Genomic DNA, 27,469 nt, shown 5'->3' on the forward strand with positions numbered 1-27,469 from the left:
GTGTTTCCTATAAACTGTTGTAATATTGATTTCTGGTGATTTTTGTCAAGTTTTACATCTTAATCGTCTAGAAATATTCATGCATCCAGGAAATTTTAATTTGTCCTAAAGGCATAGATAATGCCCAGAGAGTACTGTATTGGATTCTGGGGGACACAAAAGATGAATTAAGTCTCAGTTTCTGTACTCCAGAATGTACCATCCCAGAGTGGGTAGAGGTAGGAAATGTCCAAATTAGTCAGCGTGGAGTGTCATTTTCTTATAGTAACGTATGAACTGCAAAAGCTGCAGCAACAGGGAGTGCCATTCAGTTAAGGGGCCGGATTGTGACTGTGCCATTGATTCTAGATACAGCTGCGTGCTGGCTATTTCCCACCAGTCTTACTTCTAGTTTTTTATCTTTAGTTTATATTCTGACAGTTTTTTTGTCAGATTCATCCAATTTTCTCTATTGGGCTGTAATGTGTTCTATCCTTTTACATCTTGGACCTAAAAAGTATTTCTACCATTTACTCTATGTTCTGTAGTTTCTGGATGTGGTAGTCTAATGCCATTGTCTGCACTTTGGATCCTAATCCTGCTAAAAAATAACTTTGTTTTGTATCTCTTGCTATGAAACCCTGATATTTAAAAGTTGCATATGATTTTAAAATACTTTTGGTGGTTTTTAAATAAGATTTCAAGAAGGTTCTTTGTTTTATTTTTATTTTATGTTTTGTAACCTACTTATTTTATTAGTACTCTTTTAATTTAAATTTGAAAGAAAGAAACAATTTCTAGTTTAGGCTCTTAAGACACCCTACCACATTTTTGTTGGTTTCGCTTGTGTTATTATTTGCATATTAATAATTATTTGCCTCCTATTCTTACGGAAATAAGGAGATTAAAAGTAGTTCTAGTTAACAAGGTATTTCGGTGTTTTATTATCATGGCACATTATTCTTTGAGCTAAATATGATGATAATATTGGCTTATTAAAAGAAAAATGAGGGCCGGCCCGGTGGCGCACTGGAGAGTGTGCTGCTTGGGAGTGCGGCGGTGCTCCCGCCGAGGGTTCGGATCCCATGTGGAGACCGGTTCCCGCTCACTGGCTGAGCGCGGTGCAGGCGCAACACCGAGGGTTGCGATCCCGTTACCGGTCAGTAAAAAAGACAAAAAGGAAAAAAAAAAGAAAAATGAACCAGGAATGTTTGTCCTGGAGTTGTCAAGGACTTAACAGTGTGTATGTAGCAGTGATGTGGAAGTGACTTGAGTATGCTGGAATAACACAGACCTTTTAGAAGAGCTTGAAGGTTGAGCTGTAGGCGTAAGTTACTGGACAGCCTATGACTGAAGCTTTCTGAGATGATACATTTTGGCTAGTTCTACTTGTAGTCAGGAAAGCATTTAAAAATAAAGGATTAGAATGTTTGGCAGCCTATTTTGCTCATAACTAGTTAGGAGACAGAAAGAGACAAGTTGGAAGAGAAATGGTGGTAACATTGACTGCTTGTTTTCCTAAAGAAGTATTCATGATTAAAATAGCCTCCTGGCTGATTTGATTCCTCTACATACCTCCTAAAACAGATCCTGGTAATTCCTAACTAAACCTGCCACAACAATTTATCTTCTAGTTTATTTTTTCCAATATGCCGCACCCCTACTGAAGAAACGAAGGTGACTTGTGTGGCATGTTCAGCGCTTCATGCCCTCCCTCTCAGCCCGCTGCCTCGGTGTGGTTTCATTCCACGCAGCACTCAGTCCTTTTTGCCCAGCTGTTGGGCTTATTATTTCTTCAGAGGTCTCTTCAGAACTTTGCCACCTCGGGCCGACCCCATGGCTCACTCGGAAGAGTGCGGCGCCACGGGTTCGGATCCTATATAGGGATGGCTGGTGTGCTCACTGGCTGAGCGCGGTGCAGGTGACACGAAGCCAAGGGTTACGATCCCCTTACCGGTCACATAAAAAAAAAAAAAAGAACTTTGCCACCTCAAGGAGTGTCTCCTCTGGAAGCCTGCCTGATTTTGATAACTCCCCTTGGCACTTTCACATTGTTTCATGAACATAGTGATTGGGCCTGTTTTGGTGTTTTGGGGATGGATGCTACCTCCCCAGCTGGATAAACTGTGTGATTCTTAAGGACTGGACCGCATGTCTCCTTTTCTTTTCTTTACTCTTCTCTCTTCCTTTGTCACGTCTGCTGTCCAACTTTGCCAGAATAAGTCTCTTCATGAGAAAAATTTTTGGATTAAAAGAAAATAGTACTGTACCTAAGAGCCCTAGAGGAAATACTGTAATAATAGTTTTCCAAAACTCATTTTAACAACTTCATATATAACAGGTGTGGGTGTCAAGTCAATGGGAGAAAAACAAGAGATGGTGCTTCCTATTGGGCCCTTTGCTTTATTATGTTCTTCATCTCAGTCCAAGCCAACAAATAGCCATTAAAGCAACTCTCACTACTCAAAAGCCTTGTCCTTCTCACTTTTGAAAATTCAGTGGTGCCTATAAAATACAGCAAAGTCTTATCACTGGGTGTGGAAAGGTTTTCCTCAGGTAGCCCATAGATGGTTATGATTCCAAGTTGCAGATACTAGAGAGTTCTGGGAGGGCAGAATTTCTGTGTCTACCTCTACATACCCAGTCAGCCCTGTGCAGGGCCTGGGGCTAAAAAAGACATTCAACATGTATTTCCTGAACAGAAGAAGAGAGAAACGCATTGCACATTGTGGGGGTGTGGGGGTGGGGAGTAGTGAAATAGGTGGGAGATCAAGAAAGCCTTCATGGAAGAGTGACTTTTAAAGGGAGCCTGGCTGGTTTGGATTTGGAGCAAGAGAGGGGAGAGTGTGACAGGTGCAGCAAGACTGGCACAGATGACAAGCAGACAAGCCCCTTCACCTCGACGGCCCCCGCGGTGCTCACTTCCTCATTGTCACACCTCTGTTCAAGTTCCACTGTATTTTTTTTTTTTTTTTGTCTTTTTTCGTGTCCGGCAACAGATCGCAACCCTCAGTGTTGCGCCCGCACCGGACCGGGACCGGCAATGGGATCGCAACCCTCGGTGTCGCGCCCGCACCTCGCTCAGCCAGTGAGCAGGAACCAGTGTCGCACCTGCACCTCGCTCAGTCATTGAGCGGGAACCGGTCTGTATGTGGGATCTGAACCCTCGGCAGGAGCGCCGCCACACTCCCAAGCGGTGCACTGTAGCAGTGCGCCACCGGGCCGGCCCGAAGTTCCACTGTATTAAGAAGGCTTTTATTGACTGCCATGTATAAAGACTGTAAAAATATTTCATTATTTACTATATACTTACTATTTTGGCAGTTATCATTGTTTGACCTATTGTGTGTTTGTTTTTCTTCAATTAGGATATAAGTTCCAGGAAGGCAGGGACATTGTCTATTGCTTTAGTCCCAACACCTAGGACAATTCCTGGTTTATAATAGGTGCTGCATAAATATTTGCTGAGTGAATGAATAATTGACTGAATGACCCAGTATGTGTCCTAGGAAAAATAAGTTACCTCATTTGTGTTTAATAAGGTTTGTAGTAGGACACCCTGAAATGTTTTGAAAAGAAGAAATGCCTGACTGGGATTGTACCATAGGCATGTCCGTCTCTCTGAGATCTGAAAGAACAATGGTACAGGAAGACAGTCACGACAGGGAGCTGCAGTCCTCAGGTTTTTAGAAAGAAAAGGTTTTAGAGGGGTGTGCATGTTGTGGGGAGAGGGTACTTGTACAGGGCAGCATTAGAAATAGTGAGGAAATTAATTCTTCCTTAATTATCCCTTATTTATTTGAAGTGAATTACTTTCCTTGAAAAATGTGTGAATGTTTCTGTGAACTGTATTATGATAACCTAATCTGTTCTTTTCATGACAGGAGGCTGAACAGTACCCAGGGCGAAATTCGTGTTGGTCCTAGCCATCAGGTAAAGTAAATTTTAGTAGCTTCTTCAGTAGGTTTTTATTTCTTATCATTCTGCTGGTTTTTTATTCTGTTGAGCAGCATGTTTGAACTGTTGTTATTGTTATGGGGAATTTTACATAAATAAAGATTTTTTTTAAAAAATGTGATCTGGGGGGAAAATGTGATAAAATATATATAATGTAAAATTTGCCATCATAACCAGTTTTAAGTGTGCAGCTCAGTAGCATTAAGTACATTGATATTATTATGTAACTATCACCACCATTCATCTCTAGAACTCTTTTTATCTTACAGAACTGAAACTCTATACCCACTAAGCAGTTACTTCCCATTCCCCTTTCCACCATGCCCCTGGCAACCACCGTCTACTTCCTGTCTCTGTATACGTGACTACTCTACCTCATACAAGTGGAATCATACAGTATTTGTCTTTTTGTGACTAGCTTAATTCACTTAGCTTAATGCCCTCAAGGTTCATCCATGTTGTAGCAGGTGCCAGAATTTCCTAACTTTTTAAGGCTGAATTATCCATTGCATGTATGTTTCACAGTTTGTTTATTCATTCATTCATTGATGAACATTTGGTCACCATGCACTTCTATTAAAAAGATTTAAAAACCCCTTTTCTTTCAGAAGAGTCAAGGTAGTTAAGATAATTTTCAGTCAGAGGCCTGTTGTGTTATGACTTGTGCCCTCTCATGTTTTATTCAGTTTACTAAGACTCTTCTGTTTTTGATCTCGGTATCAGTTAGGACACTTTGAATCTCAAGACTCTGGTTCAGCATGCTGTTCATGTCTCACCTGTCAGGACATCCTGGCCAGGCAGGCCCAGGGCTCTGCTGTGCTTCTCTGAGATTCTCTTGGTGCTTTGCTGTCCCCCTTAGAGGGGGAGCTTCATCCTCAGGCTGGTGGCTGAATTTCACTGATTCTAAGACGAACTTTTTCCCTTCACATTTTATTACCTCTGTGGACTTTATAATATATGGGCAGCATTTGTCTTTTTGTATGCACATAAAATAATAGTGGATCTTACAATGGATGAAATACAGCAAGTGTTGAGAGGAAGAAAAAGGATTATGCCTCTTTTCTCCTTAGGAGCAAAGAAAATTTCCCCAGAATGTCTCTAGTAGTCCCCACATCTCACTGCCAAACATTGGGTCATGTGTCCATTTCTAAACCATGAGGAAAATGGGTTTATCACCATTGGCGGGGACTGTCACTTGAGTTGGAGTGGATGCTGGGGAGTCAGCACTTAACGACAGTCACATCGAGCAACGTGAGACACAGGCAGTGGCAACCCTTATAAGAACATAGAGGTTTTAGTAGTCTACCTAGTTATTCATTTTTTCTGTCTAGATTTTGAGCATTTCTTATATGTATGTCATTCACATTTTTTTTTCCTTTTTGTCTTTTTTCGTGACCGGTAACAGGATCACAACCCTTGGTGTCGCGCCCGTACCGGGACCGGCAATGGGATCACAACCCTCGGTGTCGCGCCCGCACCGTGCTCAACCAGTGAGCGGACCGGTCTCTATATGGGATCCGAACCCTCGGCGGGAGCGCCGCCACACTCCCAAGCGCCGCACTCTACCGAGTGCGCCACCGGGCCGGCCCAGTCATTCACATTTTTTAAGAACCTATTTTAACTCTGTAATGAGAAAGAAATTAAGAAGTGAAGCGATATTAAAACCAAAACACAGAAACCATCAGGGGCATATAACTGCTAGAAAACACTTCTCATCCGAGAACTAGGATTATAACTGATAAGTGGCAGAAAGAAAGAGGACACTCTCCTTAATGTTTGCTTTGTTCAAATAAGCCTTTTCTTTTCTTTTCTTTTTTTTTTTTGTCTTTTTTCCGTGTCTGGCAATGGATCGCAACCCTCAGTGTTGCCCCCGCACCGGACCGGGGACCGGCAACGGGATCACAAGCCTCGGTGTTGCTCCCGCGCCTCGCTCAGCCAGTGAGCGGGAGCCGGTCTGTATGTGGGATCTGAACCCTCGGACGGGAGCGCCGCTGCGCTTCCCAAGCGGCGCACTATCCAGTGCGCCACCGGGCCGGCCCCAAATAAGCCTTTTCTTGGTGTGATCTCTTAGGTGGGCCTGACTACCACTGCTGGACTGTATTTTTAATCAAGGAATCTCATACTTGGCCTGGTACCACTCAATTACATCTCTCTTTCTCTGCTTGCTCTTACACTGTGTTTTCCCACCCATTTTTTTTCTCCCTCTATATTTCTGTTGTCCTGAGATCTTTGTACCAATCTTTTATTTTACAGATTTTTTTACCGTAATAGAAAAAGTTGTTCCTAAGTAAAAGATGCTTATATTCTTGAAAAAGAAGCAGATTTACTATGCTTTGATTATTGTATACTTACATTTAAAATCAGATGTTTATTTTATATCAGATTTTAAATATATTTAATATGATTTATTTTCAAAAAGAAATGTTTTGGAGCACTAGAAATAACAGGTTGTTTTTATGAGTTGGCAATGATTTACCTCCTTAAAATTTTTAACTTTTTTATTAGAGAAAAAACATATACAGAAGCAGGGGGAAAATAGTACAATAAAGCCCTTCTCATTACTTGGCTTTCACAAATATCAAATCCTAATCAAACTTGTTTCATTTACTCTCCCTCATACCTCTTCCCACCATTATTTTGAAATGAATCACAAATATATCATTTTACTTGTAAATATTCCAAAGAGAAGAGCTCTTTTAAAAGGCACAATCACAGTATATCACATTAAATAAAAATAAGCAGTTTCCTAATATTCAAGTGTCTATTATATCTAGACTTCTCTTTGTCTCTCTTTCTCTATTTTTTTAGAGTTCAAATTAGAATCTAAATAAGAGCCATTCATTGCAGTTGCTTGATATGTCTCTTAAATCTCTTTTAATTCACAGGTTTCTCCCCTCAACCCCCATATATGTGTTGAAGAAGCTGCGTGTTTTATTTTGTCTTATGGAGTATCCCACAGTCTGGATTTGGCTAATTGCACCTTCATGTTAAAGTTGTTCCTTGTCCTTTTAATTTCTTGACAATTAATAGTTAAGTTTAGAGGCTAATCACATTTTAATTTGGTACCCTGCCTTCTGAAAGAATACTTCATGGGTGGTGGTATGCACAGATTGAGCATCCCTGATCTGAAATGCTCCAAAATCTGAAACTTTGAGCACCAACATGATGCTCAAAGGAAATGCTCATTGCAGTGTTTTGGATTTTGGATTTTGGGATTAAGAATGCTGAACAGGTAAATATAATGCAAATATTTCAACATCCAAAAAAAAAAAAATCTGGAATTCAAAACACTTCCATTGGGTAAGGGATACTCAACCTGTACGTCCATGAGGAATCACATGTGTCTCTTTTTTTAATAATAATTAGCAGCCATTGATTGTTTCTTAAATCCATTATATTATTAGGGATTACAGAATGATATTCCAATTCCTTCACCCCTTTATTTGCTCAATAAATAAAACTCTTCTTACCAATTATTTTGTTCCCCGAATCACATAGGAAAGGCGAGGTAAATGCTTATTTCTTTCCCTCTGTTTACCAGTTTTTCAAAATATTGAGTTGGTTAGTTGATTCCACATCTTCCAGTGGTTACCAGCAGATTTTAAATTGCTAATCTTTAATCAATTTAAATCAGTTCTTACTGATGATTAAATGATTCATTTTGGGCCAGTAGGACCATCTTCCTGCTGTCTGTGTCCTTTTGACTTAATCCCAGTGGTCTTTGGTAGGTCTCTTTTATCTGATAGGACATGATTTTAGTGTCTTGCCTTTTACATTTTCTTCCCTAGATCGGGACTTAAACTTTTCTCATAGGAGCCCTCATTTGGTGTAGGGCGTTCATTCTTATTGGGTTGGTTATTATTCCAAGCCATTTCAGTGCACAAAACTAGGAAATATGCTTTCTTTCTTTCTTTTTTTAAAGAGATAATACATTGTGAATTTATACTGATACTTCTAATTCAAACTCAGATTTTTGTCTAGTTCTTATGTTAATGCTACTGATTTGCTTTAATTCTATAATAAATGTATAACAGCTCATAATAACAATACACTGCTACAAACAATATTGTGTGGCTATTGCAAAGGCCTGGAATCCTCACAGCGCCAATTGTAGAGCTACTCAACCATGCCAGTTGTGGTGCTTTTTTACCTGCTGGTAATCCTGCACCGACTGGGCCAATTGTTGAGCTAGGGCTGGCTCTGAAGCTCCCAGACCCCTCAAGCCCGTTCACAGACTGGATCATAAACCCTTCATATGCCAGGCTGGGTCACCAGACCCCACAAATGCCAGGCTGGGTCACCAGACCTCTTCACGCAGGTCTATGAGGTAGGTAACTGGCCAATAGGTCCTTGGAGCCATAGGTTGGAAAGCATGGCTGCGTGGGGCGGATGCCTGAGGCCGACGCCCGCCCACTTCACCAAAACTCTCTTTCTCTCTCTGCAGAAGAACACAAGAATAGCAACAAAACTAAAAAGATACATTGGTGCGCATGTGCACTAACCACACACACACACACACACACACACACACACAAAATTTGCTTACAAAGGATGCTGAACCACACCCAGCTGGAACTGAGGCAAGGGCCCTGACCAAACTATTCTATTTTCCCAACAAATATGAATATTGAAAACCATTTACTATTACATTTTGTTTTGTCTTTACAATGTATGTTACTAGGGATATATAGGCAAATTAATATGTTTTGGATTTACTTGAGATAGTTCCTAGAGTGGAACTAACTCAGCACATGGTCATATTTTTCATTTGCTTTAGAGTTTTTATGAGAGTGTTATTCTTTAAGCTTATTTTTATTCTTTCTCCCTTCTTAGATAAATGGTAGCGTAATATACACACTTTAAAAAAAATTGTTGAAACAGGATTGTTCATATCTTGGGAAAAGACACACTTTTTGCCACCTTTCTTTTAACAGTATATCCTGGTGTGCCTTTCACAACAGTACACAGAGTTCCTTCTCAGTCCTTTCTACCATTTCATAGAACTCTAGGTAGGGATGTAACAGTGCATCTTCAAATCCCTATTGCTGAGCACTGGGGTTGCTTCTAGTCATTTGCTATTACAGGTAATCTGCAATGAATAGCCTGTGCATGTAGATTTTTATATTTTTGCCAATGTATCTTTGGCCTGTATCCCTAGAAGAAGAGTGTCTGGCTTGGAGGGCAAATGCATTTGTAATTTTGAGGTTATTGTTACATTCTACCCCCCTCCCCACCATAGAGATCGTAAGAGTTTGTATTTACACTAGCAACTTATATATATTTACATGAGTGTTTTTTGTTTTTGTTTTTTCTCCCATAGCTTTGTATAATGTCAGATTTTGGGTTATGCAAGTGTTATAGATGGGGAAACTGTATTTGTGTCATTAATTTGCATTTCCTTTTTCAGCAAGGTTGACTGTTATTTCCTATGATTAAAGGCCATTTGCATTTCTTTTTCTGTAAACTTTAATTATATGCATATCCCTCTTTCTCCAGGGGGGGTTGGTCCTGCTCCGCAACGATAGTACTTTTTAATTAATTTAACAAACAACCGTTGGAGAGCTACTGTGCCAGGTGCTGTACTTGGTGCTGGGGAAGCAGCTCAGTACTAATGTCAAAGACCTTTTGATACTAATATCATTGTGTTTTAATTTTACCCTAGTATTTACCTATATATTAAGCACAACTGATGCTGTAAAGTCAATACCAAGTCAAAGAAGAGCATCCTTGTTTGGAGACGGTCAGAGTTTGATACACATTTAAAGTCATCAAAGGCAAATTCTAACGCTGGGGTTGCAGACTTCTGGCCTGAGAGCCACATGACCTACTGATGTTGTGTTTTACATCCAATTGTTTAAAAACCTTGAATAACCGACATTTAAAACCATGAGTTTTCACATAAAAGTGAAGATTTCTGGTATTTGGAAAAAAATGGAGGCTGGGAAAACACTGGTTCCCATTCCTGAATGGCTGCATTCTCTAGATGGGACAGCTCTGTCTCCATTTCACCATGGTACACTTCATTCCTCAGCACATGACACCTGTGTGTCTGATACGGGAGCCACTGCCACACATTGCTATTAAGCACTTGAAATATGGCTAGTCCAAATTGGGTGTGATGTTTTGTTTATTGTGGCTGCTGGAGTATTTAAAATTAAACATGTGGCTTGTGTTTTATTTCTCTCGGACAGTGTGCTGCCTTAATCCTCTGCCTGCTTTGTTCACTTACATTTTTGTCTGGGCTCTGTGTACACTGGAGCTTTTTAACTCCAGCTTTTAGTTTAAAATACCAGACTAATGTGCCCATGTTCATCATTTAACAAGATAAGAACATGTGAGTCTTGTAAATGTTTGACTTTTTGTATGTCTCTGATGGTTATGGTACTCATAGTACCTGCTTACTCTTGCTGTGCCCCAGCACAGTCAGGATGAGAACGTGCCAGGGATAATCCATTCTAATGACATAGAATTTTGGTTAATGAGCACTGTTGTTCAAATATTTTTTATTCTTTTTGTTGAGGTATACTTTATGTACAGTAAATTGTTCATATCTTATGTATACTGTTCAGTTTACCCTGACAACTCATATCAAGACACAGAACATTTCTTTCATCCCAGAAAGTTCTTTCCTGTCTCTTCACAAGCAATTCCCCCCTATCCCAAGCAACCACTGGTCTGATTTCTATCACCACAGGCCATTTCAGCTATGTTTTTAATGTATGTCCTTTTTTTGATGGTGACCATGACATTGACTCTTTTGACAGTAACAGTAATGTAATAGGATAGTTCACTTAATTTTTTAGCAAGTATCCTTAGGTAAGGTTTCATTATTGCATATGTCTTCTTCATAAATTTGTCATATTAGAAGTGTGTGTGTGTTTCCCTTCATTATCCCCTAAGATATTTTTTGTTATTGTTTATTTTATTCACACATGTCCATTTCTGTTTCAGTCTTTGGATCATGCTGGCACTGTTTACTCTGATATTGTTTGCTGCTGCTTAAATAGAGATTAAGCAGTTCATTGTGAATTCTTCTATGGTGAAGTGATCCTGATATGCAGCGTAGGCCAGTTTAAACAATTCATGGTTTTGCTGTTATTTTTCTGCTGCCTAAAGAAAGAGACTTAGTAAACCATTGCTTCTTTTCCCAAGCCCTGCCTGCTGAGACAGCTCTTTATAATATTTGCCCTGGTGTGACTTCTTCGTCTCTGTCTTACAGGCCAAACTTCCAGATTTGCAACCATTTCCTTCTCCAGATGGTGATACTGTGACCCAACATGAGGAGCTGGTCTGGATGCCTGGAGTTAATGACTGTGACCTCCTTATGTATTTGAGGGCAGCAAGGTAATAGGAAGTCACCCCATCCTGCTTTCTGAATTAAGCCATTGATTAATAGGCAATAAACTTTCTCCTTTCTCTGGGGATTTTATTTATATATTGGGCATTCTCTGACTTTAGGTTTTGTTACATCCTCTGTAATCAGGGCTGTGGTACTGCCTTTTTAAAAACATTTTTTTTTAAATTGAAAATTTTAATTGACACATTGTAATTGTAGATATTTATGGAGTACAGTGTGATATTTTGATACGTATGTATGTTGTATATAATAATCAAGTCATGATAATTAGTATATATATCACCTCATAGGGCCCTGGTACTTCTTGCCAGAGAAAAATAGTTTTCCATGGTAAAGTCATTTTTTTCTTCTTGCTTTTGCCCACATCAGATTTTGGAATTCTTCAGAAGGAAAACATCTTAAGCTATACATGCATTTATCAACATCTCCTAATCCAGTTGAGTAATGGAGTCCTTCAGCTCATCTTATATGATCCTGTTACAGATTTCATGTTATTTCTATTTGTGGCTGTGCATTAGTGCCTGACCCAAACTCGACATTTTTGTGGCTTACCTACAGGAGAACATATACCTGTAATTACTCCACAGAACTTGCTAGCATACAAATGCCTAAAATGCAAAAGAAAAGTTTAAATCCATTTCTAACACATAGAGCAGGCAGTGAGTTTTCCTTTGCCATGATTTCTGGGACTCATTGCGACATCCATAGTGTGCAGTAAGGAAAGCACTCAAGGCATGTCAGCTTGACCTCTGGCTGTTTTCTTGTCATCAGTGCTGTGTGTGGTGGCATATAGTAGAGATGAAAATGTGTAAGTGGAATGAACTACTAAGAGTTTTGGTTTTGTTTCTTTAAAATCTCTTACTTTCCACTTTTAATTCACCTAAAGCTGATTGATGCATAGAGTGAGAGGACTTAAAGTTTGAGAGGATTTAATTTTACATATTTTCTGGAGACTTTCCTTTCAAAAGACTGTGATCTAGTGGAGTATCATAGAAAGTAGTTTAGATTATTCATGTGCTCAAATCCAAAATCTTAGTACTAAAAAAGCATAGGAAGAAATAACACAAATGGATCCAACTAAAAATAATATTTCTCTTTCTGAATGAGTAAAGTTACCTGTAGAGTAACTTAAAAAAATTTTTTTTTTTAGCGTGCAGCCTTGTAACACTAAGGTCAAGGGTTCAGTTCCCTGTACCGGCCAGCTGCCAAAAAAAGAAACAAAGAATTTTTTTTTTTTTTTTTTTTTGGCAGCTGGCCGGTATAGGGAACTGAACCCTTGACCTTAGTGTTACAAGGCTGCACGCTAAAAAAAAAATTTTTTTTTTAGCGTGCAGCCTTGTAACACTAAGGTCAAGGGTTCAGTTCCCTATACCGGCCAGCTGCCAAAAAAAAAAAAAAAAATTTTTTTTTTTTTTTTTTTTTAAACAAGAACAGAGGCAGGACTGAAAGCTCTGGTTTATATTGCATATAGTAATGGAATTTGATCTGGGCTGAAAATGTACTCGGAAAATTGAGGGTTAAAATCTCTGCACTGATGTTACTATGTTCTAATGAAGGAAAAACCTTTCTTTCTTCTAAAGGAGCATGGCGGCATTTGCAGGGATGTGTGATGGAGGCTCCACAGAAGATGGCTGTGTTGCAGCATCTCGGGACGACACCACCCTCAATGCGCTGAACACGGTAGGTCTTTGGAAGTCATCCTGGCCAGGAAGACAGCTCTATTTTTCCCTGGACTGGCTTTAGGGAATTTGTGGTGAGCAGGAAGTAGCCTGCATTCTCAGGAGTGACTACTGTGGTGTGGTGCTGGGACGGACAGATGACTTGTGGTCCTGGCCATTGGGCTCTGTGACCTCAGGCCAATGATGCACCACCTCCAGGTTCATTTCCTAATCTGAGTCTGTGTTGCAGGATTGTGGTGAGCCTCACATGAGATCCTAATAATAGTGGTTGACATTTAACTAAGATCTCACAAAGCAGAGTGCCCATGCATAGACGATCTTGTTCAGTCCTCACAGCACCCCTTTGAAGGAGGTTCTATTATTGTCACCTTTTTAGAGAAGAGGAAATAAGTTTTGAGAGATTAAGTCACAATCCAAGGTCATACACAAGATCTGAATCCAGCAGCCATGTTTTTTAACCATCTTCACTGTGTCTGAGACCATGTATTAGAAAGCGCATGGAGGGACAGGGACAAACTTGTTTTTTATAGAGTTCACTGTGGGACCATGTTAATATTTCACATGATTGTAAAACAAAATTAAGTTTAAAAAAATAACAATCCCTAAAAAATCAGAAGTAAAATGAAACAAGTGAGCCCCATGTTACTGCGTTGGTTGCATGACATACCACTGTAACTATTCATTTGCTCTGCTCTAGTAATATGCACACAGCAGCTCAGAACAGCAACACCCACACCGCTGTAAAAACAGACCAGTTTACTTTTTGTTTTGACACTTCATTTTGGCCTTAGGATATATCTTGTAGAGCTGTATAGGAAAATTAATGTATTTTAAATTTAAATGAATAATTTCTGTTTGTATGGTTATTAATGTGAAATGATCAAATTTGAATAAGAAATAATGAATATTTATGTAATCAATTTCTGATATATTGATAAAGAATCTACATGGTTATGTATATTTACATAGGATATGGAGCATGAAGCTGAGCAACTCTTCCAATGATTGACTACATGTAATTTAAGCACCCATTTTTTTCCTTTAGAGGTCACTACAGTTGGAAGAGACTTTTGAGATCATCTGTTCCAGTCTCTAAATAGATAAGAATCCAAGGCTTGGAAAGGCCAGATGCCTTTTGAACACCGACAATCCAAAAAGTTTATAACAGAGGGAAGAAAATAATCTTCATTCCCAATTTAGGGATCTTTTTACTGCACGGTTTTTTCTACACCATAGAAAGTTTGCTTTCAAGGAAACATATGTAGATATCTACATGATATGGTTGATTTTTATTCCTGGTCTAATTAGGTTTTTTGGGTATTACATAACATTATAATAGTCTCTTGTATGTTGAAAGTTGAGTGATCTTGCTGGGAATATGCTGTGTTATAAATAACTGAATGTGTTTTCACATTCCTATAAAATATATTTGCATATTTTCTCATTTCTTTGATAGTTAGCTTGTGTTTTTTATTTGTTTGTTTTTAATAAGGACTCTTTATTCTGAGCATAAAATGATAGCTGGAAGGCGCCTTTGACATTACTTTTCAGGTGAGGAAACTGGCATTCAGATTAGTGATACTGCAAAAATTGGCTGTGATAAGTTAGGTGTGAATGTCCATGAATTCAGAGTATCTTAAAAGTGTGTGTACATTCAAAAAAAGTTTTTGATAGGAACTTTCTTCATTTGAGTTTTTTGTATAAAAGTCTTATGAAAAAAAATTCTGCTCTCATGACTATGCTAATAAGTTGAAGTTTGAATAATGAAGGTTTTGCCATGTTTAAATGTCTATTTTTGGCACTTTACTGAATTTATACAGTGTATTGCCTGTCTTATTCCAAACCCTCTAAGGATTCTGCAGAACATACTTCTGTACAGAAATGATTTTGGCTATTTTTGCCTATTGTCCTTCGTGGCAAATTCCTTCTGAAGGTTTCCTTATTATTGCCAGAGTTTTTGGTTTTATGAGTTGTTATTTCTGTGATGCTGCCTTGTCATCACTTGAAATTCTTCCTGTCTGGACTGGCCCAAGATGGCTCATGTGTCTTGAGTTATACAATACAGGTACATTTAGCCACCAAAGGACTGTGTACTATGTGCTTATTTTGTGATGAACTGAAAAGTTTAGTGCTGTTTTAATTTTTGTACTTTATTGTTGTACTGGCTCACAGAGAGTTTTAGTTGGAGGCACTTTCCTTAATGAAAAGTGAAATGAGTGAAAAAATCTTGTGAAAAGTTAGTGTTCATTTTGACTTCCTTAAAATAATGGGAGATTTGAGCTTGTTTTACTCTAAAAGTAAAGAAAGATATATACATTGTGTGAGAAGTATTTATTGTTTTCTTAGAGTATAGCATAAATTTAAGACAAAGTTATTCATTTATCAATTTAGAATAAACCTGTGAGTGGTTAGTGTCTTATTTCCTGTTTCCCAGGGTATTATATATATGGCCACATTATATATAGCCACATTAGAGTGTGTTGAACATCCCAGTAGGACTGTTTAAATATAAGTGCATTTGAATAAATAGTTTAATTTTTAAAACTGCATCTGCTAATAGAAAATTTTTGAACTGTCAGTTCTTTATGGCAGTTATATGGATCTATTTTTAAATTTAAGCCCCTGGATTACTTATTTGGTCTCTGTTTTTTCTTCATTATTCACAAATGAGATTTTTATTGTGTAATTTTTTTTTTTTTTTTGTCTTTTTTGTCTTTTTTGTCTTTTTCCGTGTCCGGCAACGGATCGCAACCCACAGTGTTGCCCCCGTACCGGACCGGGGACCGGCAACGGGATTGCAACCCTCGGTGTTGCTCCCGCGCCTCGCTCAGCCAGTGAGCGGGAACCGGTCTGTATGTGGGATCCGAACCCTCGGGCGGGAGCGCCGCCGCGCTTCCCAAGCGGCGCACTATCCAGTGCACCACCGGGCCGGCCCTATTGTGTAATTTTTAAAACAACTTATTGAAGTATAAAATATGTATGATAAACTGCTCAGATTTAGTCTTCAATTTGATAAATTTTTTCAGATGTATGCACCTGTGAAATTATGATGATCAAAATACAAAACATTTTCAACACCCCCAAATGGTGCCTCATGTCTTCTTATAGTCCTTTTCTGCTTCCAGCCTCAGATAAGCACTGATATGTTTTCTTTCATTATACAGTAGTTTGCATTCTCTGGAATATTACGAATAGAATCATATATTCTTCTTGGTCTGCCTTCTTTCAGTGTAACAGTTTTGAGATCCATTTATGTTGTTTCATGTATCAATAGTTCATTCCTTTTTATTCTGAGTAGTAGTCTGTTGTATGGGTATACATATATTAACAATTTTTTTATCCATTCACACTGTGATAAACATTTCGGTTGTTTCCAAGTTTTTGGCTATGATGAATAAAGGTTTTAACATTGTTGTACCAACCTCTGTGTGGACATGTATTTTCACTTCTCTTGGGTAAATATCTAGGAGAGGAGTGGCAGGATTTTATGTGTGTAGATAATTTTTTAAGAAACTGTCAAACAGGTTTCAGAGTGGTCACACCATTTTAAATTCCCATCAGTAGTTAGAATTTCAGTTCTTCAACAGCTTCACCAAGACTTGGTATTGTTAGTTTTTAAAACTTATAGTCATTCTAATGTGTAAGCAGTGATATCTCATTGAAGTTCTAATTTGAATTTCCTGATTGTTAGTGATGTTGAGCATCTTTTCACGTGTTATTGTCCATTTGTGAAGCATCTGTTCAAATCTTTTGTCCAATTTTTAAAATTGAATTATTTGTTCTTTATAATTTAGTTGTAAGAGTTCATTTATATTCCAGATAGAAGTCCTTTGATGTATGCATTGTGAATGTTTTCTCACATACTCTGGCTTTTTCGTTTCTTAATGATGGGTTTAATATTTAATTTTGGTAAAGTTCAATAAGCCATTATTTTCCTTTTATGGAAGTATCTCTGATTACTCCTAGATTACAAAGATTCTGTGCTTTCTTCTAGAAGTTTTAATTCTTACAGTTAGGTCTATGATTCATTTCGAATTAATTTTAGAATCTTCTGATCCATAGTCAGATACGTTATCTATTGCACCACTGGCCCTGTTCAAATTAATTTTATATGTGATGCAAGATGGGGGTGAAAGTTCATTATTTTTTACATAGTAGATACCAGTTGTTGGAGCAACATTTGTTGAAAAACTTTTCTCATTTCATTGCCTTAACGCCTTTATTGAAAATCAATTGCTTGTATATATTTGGGTCTTTCTCTGGATTCTCTTCTATTTTACTGATCTAATATCTATCTTTATCAGGACCTCAATATTTTGAATACTGTAGCTTTAATTTCTTACAGTAAGATTTTGTAGTTTTCAGTGTACAGGTCTTACATGTATTTTGTTGAATTCACTGCTGGGTAATTCCTGTTTGAAGATTCTACTGTAGATACAATTGTATCTTTTCATTTCAATTTCCAAATGTTCATTGATAGGATAAAAATATGATTAATTTTTATGGGTTGATGTTGTATCCTTTGCCCCTGCTAAATTCACTGATTAGTTCTAGTAGATTTCTGGTTGATTCCTTAGGATTTTCTATGTACATAATCATGTCATGTGCAAATACAGTTTTACCTCTTCCTTTCTGATCTGTGTTTTATTTCTTTTTCATCCTGTCTTCCACTCTCTCAGACCTCCAGTGCAATACTGTATAGAAGTGTTGAGAGTGGACATCTTTGCCTTCTTTCTGATCTTAGAAAGCATTCAGTCTTTTACCATTAAGTACAATGTAGAGTTTTTGTTATTTTTTAATCAAGTTGAGCGTGTTCCCTTCTATATCCAAGTTATTGAGGTTTTTACTGTAAATGGACACTGAATTTTGTCAGTTGCTTATTAAAATTTTTGCATCTAATGATATCATCATATGGTTGTTATCCTTTATCTTTTTAAAATGGTAAATTACATTGATTGAATTCAAATGTTAAGCTAACTGTTCATTCCTAGGATAAATCCTGCTTGGTCATTGTGTACTATTAGATTCAGTTTGCTATATTTTGTTAAGGAATGTTACATTTGTGTTCATGAGGAATATTGAGCAATAGTCTTCATTTTTTAAAATGTCTTGGCCTGCTTTTGATATTGAGTAATATACTGCCCTCAAGAAATTAGATGGGAAATATTTCTTTCTACTCTATTTTCTTAAAGAGTTTGTAAAGGATTAATATTTTTTCTTTGTTAAGTGCTTGCTGGAATTCATAGTTAAGCCATCTGAGTCTAAATATATTTTTATGAAAAGTTTTAAAGTTACAAATAGACACAGGCCTATTCAGATTTTATATTTTTGTGTGTGTCAGTTTTAGTAATCTTAATCTATGTTCATTTGAGTGGGGAAAACAGTCTTTCCTATACTGTTAATCAGTAACAATCATCACAGAAGACAGACCTCTGACTCTGTGACCAAATGTGTGTGGATTTCTCCCTACCAGGAAGCAAGCAACCAGTTCTTCAGTGGACACCAACTGGGTGTCCTCCAATTCAATTCCAACACTGTCTACCTGGAGATAATGTCAGATCCCACAGGTTGGATGCTCACTCCCCAAGACTTCTCCCCCCCCTGCTTCCCGCTCCACCCCTCACTTCTGATACAGCTTGTTTTGCCTGTGCTTTTGGCTGACTGGCTATAAATTGGGGTTCCCACAACCCCCTCCTTGGGTTTGATTAATTTGCTGAGTGGCTTAGAGAACTCAGGGAAGCATGTACTTACTTTTACCATTTTATTATAAAGGATATTACAAAGGATACAGATAAAGAGATGCAATAAAGCAAGGTATGGGGGAAGGGGTGCTTCCCTAACCCTAACCCTCCAGGAACCTCCACATGTTCAGCAATCTGGAAGCTCCCCAAACCCTGTGCTCTTGGGTTTTTATGGAGGCCTCATTACATGGGCATGATTGATTAAATCATTGGTCAGTGGTGATCAACTTAACCTTCAGTGCCTCTCTCCTCCCTAGAGGTTGGGGGGGTGGGACTGAAAGTCCTGTCCTTCTAGTGCTGCCTTGGTCTTTCAGGTGACCAGCCCCCATCCTGAAGCAAAATAGGGGCTGCCAGCCATCAGCCAACTCAGTAGCATTCGAAAAGACATATAGCTTTGGAGATTTTAAGGGTTTTAGGAGTTGTGTGCAAGGAAACAGGGATGAAGACCAAGTACATATTTTCACAGTACCAGTGTCTTTTAAGCATTTTGTCCATTTCATCTAGGTTATCAAATTTATTGTGAAAAGGTTCAATTTATTCCTGTATTATCTTTTTAATTTCTGTAGGGTCTGTAATGTTGACCCTTTATTCCTAATATTACTAATTTGTTTTCTCTTGATTGATAAATAGAAATTTATCAACATTATTGATCTTTTTAGATAGCTAGGGTTTAGTTTTGTTTTTTCCTCTATTTTCTATTTCATTGATTTCCATTCTTTATTATAAATCTCTATCCATTTGGGTTTAATTTGATCATTTTTTTCTAGCTTCCTAAAGTAGGATCTTAGATAACTGATTTTATCACAAATATTGATTGTTTTGTGCTTTCATTATCATTCAGTTCAAAACTTTTTTGGTGATTTCTTCTTTGACCCATGAATTATTTAGAATTAAATTGCTTAATTTCCAGATACTTGGGACTTCTCTAAATTTTATTTTTTGGAATGTTGTTGATTTCCAACTTAATTTTGTTATGGTCAGAGAATACTCAGTAAGATTTCAGTCTTTCAGAATCTGTAGAGACTTGTTTATTGGCTCAGCATGTGATTTATTCTTGATTAGTGTTCCATATGTGCTTGTAATGAATTTACACTCTGCAGCTATTGGATGTGATGTTATAAATTGTCAGTTTTTAAAAAGTGGTTGATATTATTCAGATCTTCTGTATCATACTGATTTTTTTTTACCTAGTTACATTGTCAATTACTGAGATATGTATTAAAGTCGTCACCAATGATTGTGGATTTGATTATTTCTCCTTTTGGTTCTGTTAATTTTTGCTTCATATATTTTAAAGTTGTCTTATTAGTCACATGAACATTTATAGTATATCTTTCTCCATTTATTGACCCTTATACCTTTTTGGTATAACTCTTTGTGTCTAATAATGTTCTTTGTCTTGGAGTCTATCTTGTCTGATATTAATACAGCCACTCTAGCTTTCTTATGCTTGTTGTCTGCATGATAAATCTTTTTTCAGCTTCTTACTTTGAATCTTGTTATTTCTTTGTATTTAAAGTATGTCTTTTCTGTACTTTAGTTCTTTAGTTGTTTCCTGCATTTTTATCCAGTCTGGCAAGCTCCACCTTTTATTTGGAGTCTTTAGTCCATTTAAATTTAATGTAGATGATTCTCAGGTTATATAAAACTTGAGCCACATTCTTTTTTTTTTTTTTTTTTTTTTTTTTTTTTTCTTTTTCCGTGTCCGGCAACGGATCGCAACCCTCACTGTTGCCCCCGTACCGGACTGGGGACCGGCAACGGGATTGCAACCCTCGGTGTTGCTCCCACGCCTCGCTCAGCCAGTGAGCGGGAACCGGTCTGCATGTGGGATCCGAACCCTCGGGCGGGAGCGCCGCCGCGCTTCCCAAGCGGCGCACTATCCAGTGCGCCACCGGGCCGGCCCATTGAGCCACATTCTTAATCGCAGAGGCTTCATTCGAGATTCACAGAGGTAGTTAACAAGTATCTTATTTTCACGGCCATGTGATTTACTGCTTTCGGTTCAGTGGTGAACTTGCAGAATAGTTCAGGACATGGTTGTTCTTTGTTTGCTCATGTACATTAACATGTTTTTCTCATCTTTTCATTTCTTTTGTAAGAAATAGTTTTATACCATGTAGAAGAAGATGTAATAAACATGATGGCCTCTCTTATTGGAAGAAGAGGGTGCTCATAGTTGACAGTGGGCATACTCCTTTATATATGTAGCAATATTATGTTTTATTATATTTTAATATTTTAAATTGTGAATACCTATAAATGTAAAATTGTTTCATTTGTATTTTTATGTGTTATGTTAAGTATAAGATTATGTTAAAATATGAAGCAGCAGTGGTACTTCCCCTGGGAGATCTGGTCTAGAAATGTTTCTGTGAATGTTTCAGGTATGTACTTGCACACTTGCAGCTTACATACAATTTGTAAACATAAATAGAGGGCCTATCTTATCCTAATGGGTTTAATTCAGCCATCTTTGAGTGCTTACATTTATTTGATCATTTAGTAAATAGACCTTTATATTTATGCTTAGAAGCTGAAGAAAAGGCCCTATAGTTTGAGACTAAGGTTTTCTAGAAAATATCATGCTGGGGCTGGCTGGTTGCTCAGTTGGTTAGGGTTATAACATTAAGGTGAAGGGTTTGGATCCCTGTACCAGCCAGATACACTCCCCCTGCACCCCCGCAAAAAAAAAAAAAAAAGAAAAGAAAATATCATGCTGACTTATTTTTACTAAATTGATACTGGATTTCATTCTTTGGGCCCATGTGTCTTTCTCATTTCCTAATAAAACTCAAATTCTTTTGACTTCTCCTTCTCAGTAATTTGTCATTTTTATGTTTACCTTTTTTTGCTAGCACTAAACATACATATACTCACTTTATATTAGTAAAATTTATAATCATGCAGCAATGATTTCACCTCTGCCTGGACAGTTTTATTCCCTGAAATATGAATGGCTGTTAGGCATTTGGATTAAGCTTTTTACATATTCAAAAGTGTGTATATTTGTTTGCTTATTTATTTATGCACACCCACATCGCCATCAACAAAGGAAGCAAGGCTTCCTGTGGCCTAATAGTTTTTCATCTCAGATTTGTAAATATCACTATTGTTAACCCTTGAGTATTAATCATCTTAGTTTTCTAAGCCCTAGCCCAATGCCTGGTACATGGTAGAGAGAGGTACTAAATGTTTGTTGAATGACTGAATAAATAAATCAGGTTCAAGTTCATATCATACTTGAACATCCAGAACTTGGTGCTGTAAAGATGGCAGAGCAGAATATGCACATAAGCCTACTCTAAGATCATTTTCATTTTTCTTTTATTCTAAAAAATTGAGTCTATAGAATTTCTGTCACAGATTTTCTATTTGTTCATCTTAAATGGACTTCACAAACACATCTGGACCTGGATTAGCTTTGCCATGCTTAAATGAATGTGGGGTATTTATGGTTTTATGGCTTTTAATATGTTTAAAACTACTGGCCGGCCCAGTAGTTTTATTTTTGATAATATTTTTGATAATTTTGATAATTTTTTGATAATTCTCAGCTCCTAAATAAGGTGTTGCCAGGAGGTCCTTTTATAACAAGTTTGCCTAAAGTGTGTAATCAGGATTCTTTGACAGTCATTCCATATCCACACCCTTTACTTAAACTCTTCCCTTTTTGCTATTTCTCCATTCAGATGAGTTAACATTAAATGGTTAATGTTTGCTAACTGGGGTTAAGGTAGAACAATGGTTTTTTTCTTTCAAGGTTTTGATTTGTTGTTGAAAAGAGTAATGGGAAAAGTTGATATGCTATATGGTTTCTTATTATGGAAATCCAGTAAATTTCAGAACAGCCGCTCGTGTAAATCAATCTTGACAAGCACCGTTGCTAGTGTTTTATTTATGTAATAACAGGATGTTGGAGTCTACTGCATGCTGTATTGTTAATTATAGCATTTAGTGAAGATGCAGAAAGAAACCGTGCAGTGGAGATCTTCTGGTATAACCAGGATGTTTTCATCTGATTACCAGTATAATAACATATAAATTTCAACTTTTATTTATTGTTCTTCGACCTATTAGAAACATTTTGAGCTTTTGTTTTGAAAATGGTTTAAGTTTAGAAATTTACCAATGTGGCTCCCTTTGAGCTGAGAACTTCATAAACTCACGTCTGTTGTGAAGTTCCACGTAACAACACTTTTAACACAAATTACATGATTTATTCTTTCTCTTTGTCTCATTTGGATGAAGATGACTTTTTTAATTTAATGCTGTAATATTCTGTTCCTTTTCAGGTAATCTGTAGTTTTACTCAAAGTTGAAGTTCACGCCTTACTCTCTTCTTTCCCCTAAATACAATGGAGAGTGCTATCTAAGTGTCTCTGGGGTGGACAGGGAGGTAGAAGGCTGCTTACATTAACAACCTCTGATAATGGCACCTTTGTTACTTATTGCAGCAGTAGTTTTATTTATTTATTTATTTATTTATTTATTTATTTATTTATTTATTTATTTATTTATTTATTTATTTATTTATTTATTTATTTATTTATTTATTTATTTATTTATTTATTTATTTATTTATTTATTTATTTATTTATTTATTTATTTATTTATTTATTTATTTATTTATTTATTTATTTATTTATTTATTTATTTATTTATTTATTTATTTATTTATTTATTTATTTATTTATTTATTTATTTATTTATTTATTTATTTATTTATTTATTTATTTATTTATTTATTTATTTATTTATTTATTTATTTATTTATTTATTTATTTATTTATTTATTTATTTATTTATTTACGGTGCACTGTAGCAGTGCGCCACCGGGCCAGCCCAGTAGTTTTATTTTTGATAATTTTAACAGAAAAGTCTTGCTGCTGATTCTTTACAGTTTTCTCGCTCCTAATGCAGCTCTTCACAGCTGTGGTCCCAGCTTTGCTTTTCCTTGTGACCCACTCTCAGGCTTCTTTAGCCATTTTTTTTCTTTTTTTTTAATATTACAGCTTTATTGAGATGTGATTCATGTACTATATAATTCACCCATTTACAGTGCAATTTTTATGGCTTTTAATATGTTTACATGTTTGTGCTATCATCACCACAATCAATTTTAGAACATTTTTGTCACCCCAAAAAGAAATCCTGTACCCATTAGCAGTCACTCCTCATTTCCATTTCTCCCTCTCGCCCAGCCCTAGGCAACCACTAGTCTATTTTCTGTCTCTATGGATTTGCCTATTCTGGACATATCATATAAACAGTTTCATACAGTATGTGTGGGCTTTAGTAACTGGTTTCTTTCACTGAGGGTAATGTTTTCAAATTTCATTCATATTGTAGTATTAGTCATTTTTATATATAATCATTTTATTTTTCATCCTTGTCAGTTTTGTCTGTATGTCTTTTGCAACGTGGCACCTGTACTATAACAGCATTCCTCAGGCCTGATCAACACAAGGTAACAAGGAGACACCCCCTCAGTTATCCTAAAAACTCATCTAAGTGCAGTCTCAGTGGATGTGACTGTGTGCTTGTCACATTCTTCTGTGTCTTGTGTTTTTGTCTTATTTTGTGATATTTAGTTTTTCTTCATATGTTTGCCTTTGCTAGACCATTTCTCTCCCACCCTGAGTTTTTCTACTGAATTTTGAACAAGGCACAGGACTTAAGGTTATAACAGTTATTTTCATTTTATTAAGTACCAACTATTGGTAAACTGTCTGATCTCATTAATAATAACAATAAAATTAACATTTTTTTGTTGTTAAATCCTTATGTTCTAAGCAAAAGTTTGAGTCCTTTTTATGAATGAATTAATTTAATCTTCATAACAACTCTGTAAGTGTGGTTAGCATCTACAAATTAACGAGCACATCTGCCTTATATTTATGAGCAGAAGAATTTAAATTTGGGGACAGGATAGAATTGAGGGTGATGTCTTATAGAAGTCCTCTTGAAATGTTCAGTGAATCTGTAATGTGGAGGATTTGCTATTCAGCCGATTAGAAATTTTCAACTAGAAATCCTTGATGCAGTAGCCTGTGTCCATCTTCTCTCCTGGGCTCTCAGCACTGAGACTGGGACTGAGGAATGTAATTCAGCTTTTACTGTTGCTTGACAAAAGTTAGAAAGTTCATTCACTAATTAAAGAAATTTCTTTCTTAGGTGATTTTTTTCTGTGCTAAAAAGTGGTAAAATGTTTTGAGATATGTGGTATTTTGAAAAAGTCTACTTAACATCGATCAGTTAGAATTTTAATATCTTTGATCCTATATTAAGCATTAATAACAGAGATTTAGCAATTCAGAATAAAAGCCTTTAGCCTCTTACGTTTAAAAAGAGGCTTACACACACACACACACACACACACACACACTCATTTATTCAGTAATAATCATGTTTGAATTCCTGCTGTTTGCTAAGCACTTGTAGGGAGTGCATTTGATGAAAGTGTTGATAACCTAAGTAAGTATGTCGTTGGAACAAATCAGGCCCATGAGTTTCAAAGGGGCTCATATATTATTGTAAGTTTTTAAATGTACTATAAAATAACTAACATTTATAATATTGGTCCTAGTGTATGTTTCCTATACTAGTTTGAAATATAGTTCAGAATGCTTTTTTATACCTCTCCTAAATTATTTCTTTACCCCCAAATTTTGAAGGTCGGTATATTAGTTTCCTGTGGCTTCTTGGTGACTTAAAATGACAGAAATTTACTGTCTCATAGCTCTGGAGTCCGTAAATCTGAAGCCAAGGTGTCAGCAGAGCCACAGTCCCTCCAGCTCCGTAGGGAAGAACCCGTCCTTACTTCTCCCAACTCTGGTGGCTGCTGGCACTCTGGCTTGTGGCCACCTCCCTCTGCTCGTCTTCACAGTGCCTTCTCTCCATGTGTCTGTGTCTTCTCTTGGCTGCATTTCTCCACTGCCTCTGTTTATAATCCATCGCTGGACTTAGGGCCCACCTGGATAACCTAGAATTCACTCCTGGTTTCAAGATCCTTAACTTAATCACATCTGCAAAGATCCTTTTTCCAAATAAGGTCACATTGAAAGTTTCCAGGGATTTGATATGGATATCTTCTGGTGGTCATTTTTTGGCTACCAAAGTTAAAATTGCTATTATATAAAGTATTACTAAAATAAATATAGTACTTATTTTGAGTTTTTTGTGATAGTTTATTATTATTTTCTATCCTTTTCTATCTGTTTTGACTTATTTAGATTTAAATGTGGACCTTCTAGTATTGAGAGTGTAAAATACTTTCAGTAATGACTGATATTTCTGTAACATCTGAGGACATTTGATTTATAAAGTACTATAAGGAATATTTGCCTTTCTTTATGCAAAGAGCTATTTATTTAGATAAAATTGTCATATTAACTACCATATTAACTGATTCATTCGGATCTCCCGGTTTGCCTAGTATTTCTTCCTCAGTCTCTATCCCAGCTCCCTGAAACTCTAGGTCCAGCCTGCCCCAGTCCCAGCCTGGGCACGATAGTGTACGGAGGGCATTGCTCCTCAGGGGCCTTTGTGGGCAATATCTTGTGTTGTTTGTGGGCTTGATCTATGAGCTGGCCTGGGGTAAGCCTGGGCTACCCCTGAGTTACAGCTTGTTCAAGTCTCTGGCATCTGTTCCAGTTTCTAGTCCTATATCTCTGTTAGACTCTGACCACTTGTGTTGCCCCAGACAACCCTCTTCTCCAGAAGATTGGATGTTTTCCCCTACCTGGCCACTTGCTGGGGTTTTTAGATAACTACACTGGACTGCCTCACTCTGCCCTGCCTGTGGGTTGGCCTGCCTTCTCTTCACCCACAATACTGTTGGGCTGTGTCTTAAAAGCACTACAGTACTTTGGAGTACCAGTTATCCAAGCATTTTTAGGAATATTTGCTCTTTCTTTTTATCCTTTCCTTTTCTTTCTTTTTTCCATTTCAGAAACAAGTTGTACATTTTCATATATTCTTAAATCAAGCCTGACATTCCTTCATGCCTCTGAGTGATTATTACAGGTGGCCATTACACAGAATAATGTGTGACTGTTAGAGTTTGAGATCTTGTTGCATAATAGTTTGCCAAATTTTTGTGTCTCCCACAGTTAGGCTCTCTTCTGCTGCTCCTTAGTTTTGATGTCATATAGTCTTTCTGATTTGTCCTTTTGAGACCTGTTATTAAATTAGGAAAACCAGAATTGTGAGGTAGCTAAGTTTCTAAGGCTCAGAATCAGGGGTCTCTTGCCTCTTCATGGTCATTGTTTGGGGACACTGCTTTGGTTGTGCAGAGGGCTTCTGCTTATTTTTTAGTTACTAAAGCTGTGTTCTTGGCTGAAGTTTCTAGATAAGAGAGCAGTCTCTTAGAAATTTTCCCATCTCTGGAGACTTATATGCTTCAGTGTATGCCTCTTTGGTCTTCTTTGTTCCATAACTTTATCATCGGGCCAAAAAGATTGAATGTAATATTGTTTGTTCAACCTTAGAATCACTCATCAAAAACCACTGAGATTAAGGTTTGAGCCCTGTGGATTAGGAGCAACTATTTCTTCACTTAAAATTCTACTAGGTAGAATTTCAAGCAGTTTCTGTAAATGATTCTCTCTTAATGCTGATGCATCTTGACTTTTATATTTTATGTTTTTGTACTTTTTTTTTTTTTCCTTTTTGTCTTTTTTTTTTTTTCGTCACCGGCAACGGATCGCAACCCTCAGTGTCGTGCCCGTACCAGACCGGGACCGGCAACGGGA

General features: G+C 37.1%; 1 protein-coding gene across 1 annotated transcript in view; it reads left to right on the plus strand.

The window, feature by feature from the left end:
* LOC103599757 (arginine-glutamic acid dipeptide repeats protein) overlaps positions 1-27,469 on the plus strand; it is a gene marked incomplete at its 5' end in the record, with an annotated part of 183,396 nt that overhangs the window by 37,534 nt on the left and 118,393 nt on the right. The window contains 3 exons of the mRNA XM_008583915.1: positions 3,864-3,912; positions 11,156-11,280; positions 12,874-12,973. Coding sequence (XP_008582137.1) covers positions 3,864-3,912; positions 11,156-11,280; positions 12,874-12,973 — 274 coding nt within the window. The remainder of the gene's footprint in view (positions 1-3,863; positions 3,913-11,155; positions 11,281-12,873; positions 12,974-27,469) is intronic.

Source organism: Galeopterus variegatus, unplaced genomic scaffold (genome assembly GCF_000696425.1).
Source record: "Galeopterus variegatus unplaced genomic scaffold, G_variegatus-3.0.2 Scaffold3082, whole genome shotgun sequence".
Classification (NCBI taxonomy): Eukaryota; Metazoa; Chordata; class Mammalia; order Dermoptera; family Cynocephalidae; genus Galeopterus; species Galeopterus variegatus.